This window comes from Capricornis sumatraensis, chromosome 2 (genome assembly GCF_032405125.1).
Source record: "Capricornis sumatraensis isolate serow.1 chromosome 2, serow.2, whole genome shotgun sequence".
Taxonomy (NCBI): domain Eukaryota; kingdom Metazoa; phylum Chordata; class Mammalia; order Artiodactyla; family Bovidae; genus Capricornis; species Capricornis sumatraensis.
Window position 1 is genome coordinate 198,418,594 of NC_091070.1, and position 14,685 is coordinate 198,433,278.

General features: G+C 41.9%; 1 protein-coding gene across 1 annotated transcript in view; it reads left to right on the plus strand.

Annotated features, from left to right (window-relative positions):
* The first annotated feature begins 530 nt into the window (after nucleotides 1-530).
* The window catches only part of SPATA6 (spermatogenesis associated 6), a 160,873-nt gene continuing 146,718 nt past the window's right edge, over nucleotides 531-14,685 (plus strand). The window contains exon 1 of the mRNA XM_068965676.1: nucleotides 531-581. Coding sequence (XP_068821777.1) covers nucleotides 531-581 — 51 coding nt within the window. The remainder of the gene's footprint in view (nucleotides 582-14,685) is intronic.

A 14,685-nucleotide genomic window follows, 5' to 3' on the forward strand; every position in this document is an offset into this window, starting at 1 on the left:
ACGAAAAATCATTATTATTCTTTATAGTTGGAGACGCCACTAGCACAAGTTGCCACTGCCACGCTAGAACTCAGGGCTCTCGAGTCCACCTCCCTGCCCTTCACACTGTCCTATTAATACAGCTATTCTCCTCCTCCTCTGGATTTGGGCTCATTGTTTGATGTCACAGACGAACTGCCCCGCCCACCCTGCCTCTTCGGCGGCCCCGCCTCCTCGTGCGGCCCCTCCTCTCCCGGCGTTCGCCAAGCCCCTCCCCCAGGCGCTCGTACTCGAGAGGCGGCTCCGGCGCGTTCCCGCCGGGCTTCTCTTCCGGCCCCGCCCCTCCCGGCTGCTATGACAACGAGTCCGCGCCCCGCGCACCGCTGCTGCTCGGGCGGGACCCAGGCTGGACCGCGGGCCCCGGCCTGGGGGCCACAGCCGTCACCGCCGCCGCCACCTCGTCTCCTCCCCGTCCCCGCCCCGCCCTGCGTCTCCTCGCCTCCCTCGGGTCCGCGGCCGGGGTCTGTCCCCGCCGCCCCAACCCCGCCCGGATGCCGAAAGTGAAGGCGCTGCAATGCGCCCTGGCGCTGGAGATCCGCTCTGTGAGTACTGGTCGCGCCCCGCACCGCCGCTGCCCGGGTGTCGTGAGCCTCGGGCATTTACTTGGACGCCGCCTCCGTTCACTTCCGAGATCCCCGGTTCACCTAGAAACTTCCTCCACCCTCCTAGTCAATCCTGTGGAGCCCTGACCCCGTGTCACTTGGGTCTTCCTCAGCCTCAAAAATCATGAATGCCCTCCCACTCCAGCCACACAGAGGTCTGATCCCCACCCCTCAGCTCCCCTAACTTCCTGTCAGCTTCCAGTTCGAGTTTCTTCAAACTCTAAACCACTTTTGAAAGTCCTGCTCTCCTCGTGCTTGACTTTCCAATGGATTGGGGTAGGGCTAGGGGTTTCTTTTTAAAATTCCTCTTCTCTGCTCCTGTTCTTTTCGTGAGAGATTATTACAGACCTGAGTTCTCCCCAGTCTTAGGGGCGGGGACTGGGGGATGGATTTCTTCTCAAATCAGTGCTGGTGGATTCCTTCGGACTGTTTAGCAAGCTTCTGATTAGTGAAGGGGCCTTTCTTCTCAAATCTCCAAAGTAGAATCCCAGCACTCCACAACCGAAGTGTGTCATCACTGCGCGCAGCAGCTTGCCATCTCCCCCCGCCCCGCCACCCCAGGGCCACCCCTCAGAAACCATTTCAGGTTCCTGCAGTCCCCAGACTCTCTCAATGTTGAGAGGGATCCCCGATCCTTCCCTTCACTCCAAGAAAGGCACCAACGTTAAGAGGAAACTACTCATTCTCTCAACTTGCTGGAAACGACCCTCAACCCTACGGAAGAGATGCCAAATAGGGTCCTGTCCCCGACCTTGCTGTGGAAATCCAGCTGAGGCAGAGAACTCCCGTGTCCTTCCTCAAGAGAAGGGCCCTGGACCTCTCCAAGCTGTGAGCAAACACCATCCCTCTGAACAATCTCATAGGACCTTCCAAGGGGTTTTGATCTCCTTCCTCCTCATTCTTTACAGAGCCCTCCGTTCTCCTCTTAAGACTAAAGTCCCAGCTTCTTTCTTCTAGAGGAAATCCACCCAAAAGTCTTTCCATACCTCTGGTTTAGGCCTGTAAGCAGTTTGGAAACACAATTCCTCGTCCTTCAGTCCTTTTTTTTTTTTTTTTTTCGTTTTCAACTTCTGTAAGTCCTTTCATTTCTCAGCTCTTTCATCTCCCAGCAAAACTGTGTGTGTGTGTGGGTGGGTGGGTGTATGGGTGTGTGGTGTGTTTTAATACTTTACATAGCCAGTTACTCCCCTGGATGCTGCACCAAGCAGCCCTCCCGACTTCCTTCCTGCACACCCTGCAGTCAAGGCTCCCTGCCCCCCAACCTCTCTGAAAGCATCCCTGCTTTGGTGTCTGTCCTTCCTCACATTACAGTGAGGCCAGTGAGGCACAGCCTCTGAAACCTCCAGGGAAATCACAAGACTGTTTACATCTTTTGCTGGGTCTTAAAGAAAGGAAGGCTGGGTAGGGCTGAGTGTGAGGCAGGGGTGAAGAACAAAGTTTCTGGTTCCCTTGTTTTATGTTTAAGGCTGCAGAGATTTTATTCCTTGCAATGTCAGAAACTCTGTAGTTTTGGTTTCAGATGCTTTTTTAATCCACAGCTGCCAGAGTTTGGCAGCCTTTTTGTAAAGGAGGATTCATTTCGCAAAAGAATACACTAAGCTTTCTGAACCGCTTGGCAGTTAGTAAAACTCTGGAGTTCAGCCTCTCTAGACTTTGTTACTGGCTGCTTCGTCCTCTGCTGACCAATGGAGTTTAGCAGCCTGCCCAGAGCAGCTGCCTGATGGGCTGGCTGTTGCATCCCTTCCTTGGCTAATCCAGTCTTGCTTAGAGGAAGTAGCAGTGCTTTGTGGTAACTGACTACTGCCTGAAGGGGTTGGAGAGAGAAAAGTTGTGTCACTAGCCTTTCTCTACGGTATTATCAGAGGGAAAGTGAATGACTATACAGTGGAACTTTGTTGTTCATCGTGGCCTAAGAAATTATGCATGTGGAAACACTCCTGGTTTTTTTTCAACAAACATTTGAATCAAGAATTTTACAGTTCTAAGAAATCTTAACTTTCATTGGATTATTATTATTTTTTTTTACAGATGAGAAAGTAGCATGACTATTTTTAGGGACAGATCTGCAGCAACAGGTTAAGATTTCTGACCAGCAAAAGCCCCATTAAATTACTCTGATGCTCAGAAGGAGCAAAAAAAATAAATAAATAAAAATAAAAACTGTTAATAATCATATAGGTTAAACAAGCTTGATTCGGCTTTGATTGAATAGAGGAATTATATGAGCAAAGATATTTTTAACCTCTTTTCAATTTCTTTTTTTTTTTCAATTCAACTCTACATTTATAGGTTAAAAGTCAAAACTGGATAAAATGATGCATTCTGAGAAGTCTCACTTCTAGCCCTATTCAAACATATCCTCCATCTATTTTCATCTGCTATAAGAAACCATTTTTATTGATTCTTCTAGTATTTCCTTTTGTAATATAATCTCAGTAGATACACACACAGTACACTGCCCCTTCCCATATATTTTTTACTTTCCTTCCTTTCCTTCATGATAGATAGCATATCACATAAGCTACTCTGCACTTTGCTTTTATACTTTCTATAATGTATCCTGAAGATCACTCAAGATCTAAAACAGTTGACATCTTCTTTTCCCCCTCAATTTTTTATTGACATCTTTCAAACATACAGAGTTGTTGAGAGAATAGTACAATGAATAACTACATCCCATGACCTGTGTTCATTAGTTTGATATATCCGTACACTTGTATATGTATAATAATTTTTTTTTGCTAAAATATGACAGAATTGTTGCTATGAGACTCCTAGATACTTTAGTATATGTGTTCTAAAAATAAAGACATTGTTCTACATAACCTCAATACTATTATCACACTTGTGATGATTATCGATGCTTTCTTAGTATCTACTCCATTTTCAGGTTTTCCTCATTGTCACGGAAATGACTTGTTTAGTTTGCTTTTCCAAACCAGGATCCAATCAAAGTTTACACGTTGCGTTTGGTTGTTAGACCATTTTAGTTCAATATAAAGCAGTTCTACTTTTTCATTTCCACAATGTCTTTTCTTTTGTGGATTTAGATAAATTCATACACTTTGGTATAACCATTATTCAGATCAGGGTTTAGAACTCTTTGCAGCACCCCAGTAAATTCCCTTGTTCCTCCTTTTAAGCCCTGCACAAAGGGACCACTTACTCTGATTTCTGTCACTCACTACAGATTAGCTTGCCAGTACTTGAGCTTCACATAAAATGAGCTATATAGTGTATAATATTTTCTGTGGGCTTCTCTTGCTCATTGTATTTTTGAGACTCATCCATGTTGCTGTGCTTATCAGTAGTTATTCCTTTATACTGTGTAGTAGCTATCATGTGGTTATATGGTTATATATGGTATAACCATTTATATGGTTATATATGTCATATATATATATGGTTCATACCAGATTTCTATCATATGGTTCATACCAGATTTTGTTGCACACCACAGCATGTTTATACCTTCTCTTTATTGTTGATTATTTGGGTTGTTACCAGGTTGTGACTGTCTTGGATAAAGCTACCTGGCACTAGTAGAGCCACTAGACTTTCCTGAAAAAGTCTTTTTATGCACATTTTGTTAAGGAGACCAGACTCGGATACAGAATATCCCATGTTATTGTCTGATTTTTTTTCCCCATTCTGGTGACATTTAATTTGCTCTTCTAAACTGGAAATTAGGTGTTTAATTTCTACTTGCTTATGGAAAATGTGGCACTTCATCTTCCCTCCCCTTTCCATGTTTATTTTTTGTTGCAGTTTTGCATTTGTGGCAATCTCATCTTTGATACTATGATCACATGAGAGCAAAAATGAGTAAACAGGAAAGGTTTTGGTGTATAACACAATATTTGGAGTTGCTCAACAGAACCAAGATTTGAGAGAAAATATATTGCTGGGAAAGAAAGTGTGACTTTTCTCAAGGAATCTTGGGAGAATGATTTAATATGCCAAGTAACTCAATTTTAAAGAGCAGCCAAAAATTATATTTCCTATCACTTACACTTTTGATATTTGAAACAAATGTGATATAAAAAAAGTATATTTCCTGCTGCTTCTCTCTACCTTCTTCTTATTCAGTAGTGCAGTTTCCATGAGATTTTTTTTTTTTTTTTAGGAATATAGACAGAAGAAATTGGAGGTATAAGAGTAAGGCCCATTGCCTGGGCAGTAAAACCAGCCAATTTGCTTTACCCGAATAGTGTCAGTTTGGGGTTAATCAATATTATATAACTCCCATTTTTTCTTCTCTATATTACCTCACCTTGTTACCTCACTCAAATTATTGATAGCATTGAAGCAAAGAGATCTAGGTCCTTTTCTGTCACTATTCATCTGATCGTCTGTGATGGTTATCTAGTTTCCTTACTCAGTTATGCTGCAGTTGGTATTTCCCGGGAATACAGACTTTTTAAAACTTTGCCTATAAAGTACTTCAGACTTACAGAAAAAGAAAATCTAAATACTGTAATCTTTCCCCACTCTGATTTAATAAATGCTCATTTTACATTTCCTGAAGATTTTTGTTTTTAAGAAAATGTTACAGATCTAGTTTAAGGCCCTTTTGCACTTCTTTCTGAGTCCAGTTTTCCTCCCTCCCTTCCTAAAAGTAATGTAATCAATATCCTGAAGCTGGACTGTATTCTTTTCATTCAGGTTTTTTTACAGTTGCTACATATTTGTGTATGCCTAGATAGTCTGTATCCTATTGCTCTGTTTTAAAATCTTACACAAATGGTATAATACTGTAGGTTGTTGTTCAGTCGCCAAGTTGTGTCCGACTCTTTGCGACCCCATAGACTGCAGGAAATACTGTAGGTGTCCTTCTGCAAACCTGTTTTCCCACTTCACTGTTTCTAAAATTTGTCGCCAAGTGTTGATTTTTGCAAATCTAGTTCATTTCCTTGATTGTTACATTTTGTTGTTGTTGTTATTGTTTAGTTGCTAAGTCACACCTGACGTTTCTGTGATTCCATGGACTATAGCCCACTAGGCTCCTCTCTCCATGGGATTTCCCAGGCAAGAATACTAGAATGGATTGCCATTTCCTTCTCCAGGGGATGTTCCCAACCCAGGGATAGAACTGGCATCTCCTGCATTGGCAGGCAGATTCTTTACCACTGAACTACCTAGGAAGCCCTGATTGTTGCATAATGCTGTGTGTTTGCATGAGAGATTTAATTCTTCCTCCCCTATTGATGGACTTTTAACTACCGGTGTTCCTCTTTTTGAATATTACAAATGGCATTGCAGTGAGAATATTCATACATATCTTGGTGTCCATGAATCTGTTGTTCTCAAGGGCTGGTACTGTGCCCTAGAGATCATTCTAAGAAATTTGTTAGGCTACCTTTGTTTGTCAGAATGGTTGCAGTGTGTGTGTGTGTATGTGGAGGGGGGTGTTTATTGGTGTTAATTGTCTGATATTCTGCATGACTTGAATATTGCCTTGAATATATATCTATACATATATATGAAAGCCTGTTTATGATTAGAGATTAAGAATCTAACTCTGTTTTATGTATAAAGACAGACCTTTTGTGTGTGTGTGTGTGTGTGTGTGTGTGGAAAAGTTTTAAGTACAGTGACTTTTCCAGTGATGCAATCACCATGTAAAGTGAGGAAAGAGTGTACTTTGTTTTGTTTGGAACTCTGTTAAGAGTTTACTTTTTCAGAAAATCATAGCATCACTGGCAGTGCTGCTTAAATTGAATTGATAGGGAACAACAGACTGGTTCCAAATAAGAAAAGGAGTACGTCAAGGCTGTATATTGGCACCCTGCTTATTTAACTTATATGCAGAGTACATCATGAGAAGCTCTGGGCTGGAGGAAGCACAAGCTGGAATCAAGATTGCTGGGAGAAATATCAGTAACCTCAGATAAGCAGATGACACCACTCTTATGGCAGAAAGTGAAGAAGAACTAAAGAGCCTCCTGATGAAAGTGAAAGAGGAGAGTGAAAAAGGTGGCTTAAAGCTCAACATTCAGAAAACTTAAGATCATGGCATCCAGTCCCATCACTTCTTGGCAAACAGATGGGGAAACAGTGGAAACTGGCTGACTTTATTTTTGGGGGCTCCAAAATCACTCCAGATGGTGATTGCAGCCATGAAATTAAAAGACGGTTACTCCTTGGAAGGAAAGTTATGACCAACCTAGATAGCATGTTAAAAAGCAGAGACATTACTTTGCCAACAAAGGTCCGTCTAGTCAAGGCTATGGTTTTTCCTGTGGTCATGTATGGATGTGAGAGTTGGACTATAAAGAAAGCTGAGTACTGAAGCATTGATGCTTTTGAACTGTGGTGTTGGAGAAGACTCTTGAGAGTCCCTTGAACTGCAAGGAGATCCAACCAGTCCATTTTGAAGGAGATCAGTCCTGGGTGTTCATTGGAAGGACTGATGTTGAAGCTGAAATTTCAGTACTTTGGCCACCTGATGGGAAGAGCTGACTCATTTGAAAAGACCCTGATGCTGGGAAAGATTGAGGGCAGGAGGAGATGGGGACGATAGAGGATGAGATGGTTGGATGGCATCACCAACTCGATAGACATGGGTTTGGGTGGACTCCAGGAATTGGTGATGGACAGGGAGGCCTGGCATGCTGTGGTTCATGGGTTTGCAAAGAGTCGGACACGACTGAGCAACTGAACTGAACTGACACCTACCATTCAGCGTTTGAAACTGACCAGTTGATGCTGATTCTGTGAATAGGTGCAAAGAGTGTATCTTCAAGCCTAGTCCTGTCTCAGCATTTACACATAGAAATATGTAATTATTTCTGTATTTCTGTATTTTCAGTTTTGACATTGGTTTATTTTTTCAGTTACAGATATAGGTAAACTGCAAAGTGTTAGTTGTAAAAGCAGGATTTTGGATCTTAGAGACACCCAGTGCCCTAGGGTATAGATTTAGAAATGAAAGTATTGAGTCTTAGGGAATTGTGTTAGTTTCGTAGGGCTTCTATGACAAATCACCATATAACTTATTGGTTATATGTAATGTAAATTTCAGAGATCTTCCAGTTGAAACTAATTTTTTCACTTTGTTTTTGCTTATGTAAATGCCGTTTGTTTTCATTTTCTTAGTTCTTTTTGTTGTTGTTGCTGATAAAGAATGCCACTGAGTCCTTTTTATGGAACTATAGCATATATTTTGGAGAAGGCGATGGCACCCCACTCTAATACTCTTGCCTAGAAAATCCCATGGATGGAGGAGCCTGGTGGGCTGCAGTCCATGGGGTCGCAAAGAGTCGGACACGACTGAGCGACTTCACTTTCACTTTTCACTTTCATGCATTGGAGAAGGAAATGGCAACCCACTCCAGTGTTCTTGCTTGGAGAATCCCAGGGACAGGGGAGCCTGGTGGGCTGCTGTCTATGGGGTCGCACAGAGTTGGACACGACTGAAGTGACTTAGCAGCAGCAGCAGCAGCAGCAGCAGCATATATTTAGATAGTGTACGTATACAAAGTGTATAATTACCACCCAGATGGATAGTTAGAATATTATTAGCACTCCAGGTTGCTTCCTTATGCTCCATTCCTTCCGGCTACTCCACCTCCCCTCTTCTCTTCCCAGAGGTAACCACTATCTTAACTTCTATCTCAATGTATTTTGAACTTGTAATGTCAATTTCTCTGTCTGTCTCTCTCCCTCCTTTCACTCCCTGTCTCCTTCCACTTTTTCCTGTGACTTCTTTGTGAGAATTCATCCATGTTGTCATGTGAAGCAATAATTCTTTATCCTTTCTATTGTCTCTTCCCCAACTTTATTGATATATAATTGACACATAGCATTATATGTGTTTAAAGTGTACAGTATGTTGATTTATGTTTATAAATTGCAAAATGATTGCTACCAAAATGTTAGCTACTATCTCCATCCTGTCACATAGTTAACATTCTTTTTTGAGTTGAGAACAGTTAAGATTTACTTTCTTAGCAACATTCAAGTATACAGTACAGTATTATTAATTATAATGACCATGCTATTTACATTAGCTACTTGTTAATCTTATAACTAGAAGTTTACACCCTTTGACCACTATCTCCCCATTTCCCCCACCTCTTCAACCCTTGGTAACCACCACTCTACTCTCTGTTTCTCTGAGTTGATCTTTTTAGGTTTTACATGTAAGTGATATCTTACAGTGTTTGTTTTTTTGTTTCATTTAGCATAATACCTTCAAGGTCCATCCAGTTTGTCACAAATGACAGGATTTCATTTTTTCTGTTGGCTGAATGGTATTGCTACATGTATATCCCGTGTTCTTTGTCCATTCATCCAGTTATCCATTGACAGACACTTCGGTTGCCTTCTTATCTTGGGTGTTGTGAGTAATGCTGTTGTGAACATGAGAGTGCAGATATGAGGTCTTGATTTCAGTTCCTTTGGGTAAACATCCAAAATTAGGATTGTTGGATCCTATATAGTCATTCTATTTTGGGTTGTTTGAGGAGCCTCCATACTGTTTTCCATAGTGGCTATGCGCAATTTGCATTCCCACAAGCAGTGTCTTTACGATTCCCTTTTCTTTAGATCCTCACCAACGCTTGTTATAGCATGTCTTCTTCATGATAGTTTTTCTGACATGTGTGAAGTGATATCTAATTGTAGCTTTGATTTGCATTTCCCTGATGATTTGCGATGTTGAATATCTTTTCATGTACCTGTTGGCTATTTAATCCCTTATCATTATACAGTCAGTTCAGTCACTGAGTCATGTCCAACTCTTTGTGACCCCATGGACTGCTGCACGCCAAGCTTCCCTGTCTATCACCAACTCCTGGATTTTATTCAAACTCATGTCCATCAAATCAGTGATCCCATCCAATCATCTCATCCTCTATAGTCCCCTTCTCGTCCCACCTTCAATCTTTCCCAGCATCAGGGTCTTTTTCAAAGAGTCAGTTCTTCACATCAGGTGGCCAGAATATTGGAGTTTCAACTATAGCATCCGTCCTTCCAACGAATATTCAGGATTTATTTCCTTTAGGATGGACTGGTGGGATCTCCTTGCAGTGCAAGGGACTCTCAAGAGTCTTCTCCAACACCACAGTTCAAAAGCATCAATTCTTAGGTGCTCAGCTTTCTTTATAGTCCAACTCTCACATCCATGCATGACTACTAGAAAAACCATAGCTTTGACTAAATGGACCTTTGTTGCCAAAGTGATGTCTCTGTTTTTTAATATGCTGTCTAGGTTGGTCATAGCTTTTCTTCCAAGGAGGAAGCATCTTTTAAATTCATGGCTGCAGTTGCCATCTGCAGTGATTTTGGAGCACAAGAAAATAAAGTCTGTCACTGTTTCCATTGTTTCCCCATCTATTTGCCATGAAGTGATGGGACCAGATGCCATGATCTTAGTTCTCTGAATATTGAGCTTTAAGCCACATTTTTCACTCTCCTCTTTCACTTTCATCAAGAGGCTCTTTAATTCTTTTTCACTTTCTTCCATAAGGGTGGTGTCATCTGCATGTCTGAGGTTATTGATATTTCTCCTGGCAATCTTGATTCCAGCTTGTGTTTCTTCTAGCCCAACATTTCCCATGATGTACTCCACATAGAAGTTAAAGAAGCAGAGTAACAATATATATCCTTGACGTACTCCTTTCTCAATTTGGAACCAGTCTGTTGTTCCATGTCCAGTTCTAACTGTTGCTTCTTAACCTGCATACAGATTTCTTAGGAGGCAGGTCAGGTGGTCTGGTATTCCACTCTCCTGAAGAATTTTCCACAGTTTGTTGTGAACCACACAGTCAAAGGCTTTGGCGTAGTCAATAAAGCAGAAGTAGGTGTTCTTCTGGAACTCTGTTGCTTTTCTGAAGCTCCAACGGATGTTGGCAATTTGAGCTCTGGTTCCTCTGCCTTTCCTAATCCAGCTTGAACATCTGGAAGTTCTCTTTACACCTACTGTTGAAGCCTGGCTTGGAGAATTTTGAGCATTTCTTTGCTAGTGTGTGAGATGAGTGCAGTTGTGCAGTAGTTTGAGAATTTTTTGGAATTGCCCTTCTTTGGGATTGGAATAAAAACTGCCCTTTTCAAGTCCCCTGGCCACTGTTGAGTTTTCCAAATTTGCTGGCATAGTGAGTGTAGCACTTTCACAGCATCATCTTTCAGGATTTGAAATAGCTCTACTGGAATTCCATCACCGCCACTGGCTTTTTGGCAGTGATGCTTCCTAAAGCCCACTTCACTTAACATTCAAGGATGTCTGGCTCTAGGTGAGTGATCATGCCATTATGGTTATCTGGTCATGAAGATCCTTTTTGTATAGTTCTTCTGTGTATTCTTGCCACCTCTTCTTAATATCTTATGTTTCTGTTAGATCCATACCATTTCTGTCCTTTATCGAGCCCATCTTTGCATGAAATGTTCCCTCGTTATCTCTAATTTTCTTGAAGAGGTCTCTAGTCTTCCCATTCTATTGTTTTCCTCTATTTCTTTGCAGTAATCACTGAGGAAGGCTTTCTTATCTCTCTTTACTATTCTTTGTAACTCTGCATTCAAATAGGTGTATCTTTTGTTTTCTCCTTTGCCTTTGATTTCTCTTCTTTTTACAGCTATTTGTAAGGCCTCAGACAACCATTTTGCCTTTTTGCATTTCTTTTTCTTGGGGATGGTCTTGATCACTACCTCCTGTATAAAGTAACGAACCTTTGTCCATAGTTCTTCAGGCACTCTATCAGATCTAATCTCTTGAATCTCTTTGTCACTTCCATTGTATAATCATAAGGGATTTGATTTAGGCCATACCTGAATGGTCTAGCGGTTTTCCCTACTTTCTTCAATTGAGTCTGAATTCAGCTATAAGAAGTTCATGATCTGAGCCACAGTCACCTCTCAGTCTTGTTTATGCTGACTGTTATAGAGCTTCTCCACCTTTGGCTGCGAAGAATATAATCAATCTGATTTCGCTGTTGACCATCTGATGATGTCCATGTGTAGAGCCTTCTCTTGTGTTGTTGGAAGATGGTGTTTGCTATGATCAGTGTGTCGTCTTGGCGAAGCTCTATTAGCCTTTGCCCTGCTTCATTCTGTACTCCAAGGCCAAATTTGCCTGTTACTCCAGGTGTTTCTTGACTTCCTACTTTAGCATTCCAGTCCCCTATAATGAAAAGGATATCTTTTTCAGGGTGTTAGTTCTAAAAGGCCATGTAGGTCTTCATAGAACCGTTCAACTTCAGCTTCTTCAGCATTACTGGTTGGGGCATAGACTTGGATTACTGTGATATTAAATGGTTTATCTTGGAAACGAACAGAGATCATTCTGTCATTTTTGAGATTGCATCCAAGTACTCCATTTCAAGATTGCCGGGAGAAATATCAATAACCTCAGATGTGCAGATGACACCACCTTTATGGCAGAAAGTGAAGAGGAACTGAAAAGCCTCTTGATGAAAGTAAAAGAGGAGAGTGAAAAAGTTGGCTTAAAGCCCAACATTCAGAAAACAAAGATCATGGCATCCAGTCCTATCACTTCATGGGAAATAGATGGGGAAACAGTGAAAACAGTGCCAGACTTTATTTTGGGGGGCTCCACAATCACTGCAGATGGTGACTGCAGCCATGAAATTAAAAGACGCTTACTCCTTGGAAGGAAAGTTATGACCAACCTAGATAGCATATTCAAAAGCAGAGACATTACTTTGCCAACTAAGATCCGTCTAGTCAAGGCTGTGGTTTTTCCAGTAGTCACGTATGGATGTGAGAGTTGGACTGTGAAGAAAGCTGAGCGCTGAAAATTGATGCTCTTGAACTGTGGTGTTGGAGAAGACTCCTGAGAGTCCCTTGGACTGCAGGGAGATCCAACCAGTCCATTCTAAAGGGGATCAGTCCTGGGTGTCTTTGGAAGGACTGATGCTGAAGCTGAAACTCCAAAACTTTGGCCACCTCATGCGAAGAGTTGACTCATTGGGAAAGACTCTGATGCTGGGAGGGATTGGGGGCAGGAGGAGAAGGCGAGGATAGAGGATGAGATGGCTGAATGGCATCACTGACTCGATGGCCATGAGTTTGAGTGAACTCTGTGAGTTGATGATGGACAGGGAGGCTTGCCATGTTGCAATTCATGGGGTCGCAGAGTCGGACATGACTGAGCGACTGAACTGAACTGAGCATGGCCGTGCCCATCAGAACAAGACTCAGTTTCTCCCTCAGTCAGTTTCTCCTATCAAGAAGTTTCTATAAGCCTCTTTTCCGTCTCCATCAGAGGGCAGGCAGAATGAAAACTACAATCACAGAAAACTAACCAATCTGGTCACATGGACCAGCAGCCTTGTCTAACTCAATGATTATACAGTGGAAGTGACAAATAAATTCACCGAGATTAGATCTGATAGAGTAGTTGATGAAATATGGACAGTTCAGTCATGTCCGACTCTTTTTGACCTCCTGGACTGTAGCCCACCAAGCTCTTCCATCCATGGAATTCTCCAGGCAAGCTACTAGAGTGGGTTGCCATTTCCTTCTCCAGGGGATCTTCCTGACCCAGGGATCAAACCCAAGTCTCCTGCATTAGAGGCAGACGCTTTAACCTCTAAGCCACCAGGGAAGCCCTAGATCTGATAGAGTACCCGACGAAATATGGACAGAGGTTCATGACATTGTACAGGAGACAGTGATCAAGACTATTCCCAAGAAAAAGAAATGCAGAAAGGCAAAATAGTTGTCTAGGGAGGCCTTACAAATAGCTTAGAAAAGAAGAGAAGCTAAAGGCAAAGGAGAAAAGGAAAGATATACCCGTCTGAATGCAGTGTTCTAAAGAGTAGTAAGAAGATATAAGAAAGCCTTCCTCAGTGATCAGTGCAAATAAATAGAGAAAAACAATAGAATGGGAAAGACTAGAGATCTCCTAAAAAAAATTAAGAGATACCAAGGGAATATTTCATGCAAAGATGGACACAATATAGGACAGAATTGGTACAGACCTATCAGAAGCAGAAGATGTTAAGAAGAGGTCCAAGAATACACTGAAGAGCTGTACAAAAAAGATCTTAATGACCCAAATAACCACAGTGGTGTGATCACTCACCTAGAGCCAGACATCCTGTAATGCGAAGTCAAGTGGACCTTAGGAACCATCACTACCAGCAAAACTAGTGGAAGTGAGGGGAATTCCAGTTGAGTTATTTCAAATCCTAAAAAATGATGCTGTGAAAGTGCTTCACTCAGTATGCCAGCAAATTTGGAAAACTCAGCAGTGGCCACAGGACTGGAAAAAGTCATTTTTCATTCTCATCCCAAAGAAGTCAATGCCCAAGAATGCTCAAGCTATTGTACAACTGCATTCATCTCACACAATAGTGAAGTAATGCTCAAAATTCTCCAAGCGAGGCTTCAATAGTACATGAACTGTGAAGCTGGATTTAGGAAAGACAAGGGAACCAGAGATCAAATTGCCAACATCCATTGCATCACAGAAAAAGGAAGAGAGCTCCAGATGCTCAAACTACTGCACAACTGAACTCATCTCACACAATAGCAAAGTAATGCTCAAAATTCTCTAAGGAGGCTTCAATAGTACATGACCTATGAAGCTGGATTCAGAAAAGACAAGGGAACCAAAGATCAAATTGCCAACATCCATTGCATCATACAAAAAGCAAGAGAGTTCCAGAAAAGACATCTACTTCTGCATTGTTGACTACACCAAAGCCTTTGTGCGAGTCACAACAAACTGGAAAATTCTTCAAGAGAGGGGAAAACCAGATCACCTTACCTGCCTCCTGGGAAATTTGTATGCAGGTCAAGAAGTAACAGTTAGAACTGGACATAGAGTAATGGACTGGTTCCAAATAGGGAGAGGAGTACATCAAGGCTGTATATTGTCACCCTGCTTATTTCACTTATATGCAGAGTACATCTTGCAAAATGCCAGGCTGATTGAAGTAGAAGCTGGAATCAAGATTACAGGGAGAAATATCTGTAACTTCAGATATGCAGATGACACCACCCTCATGGCAGAGAGCAAATAAGAACTAAAGAACTTCTTGATGAAAATGAAAGAGGAGAGTGAAAAAGTTGGCTTAAA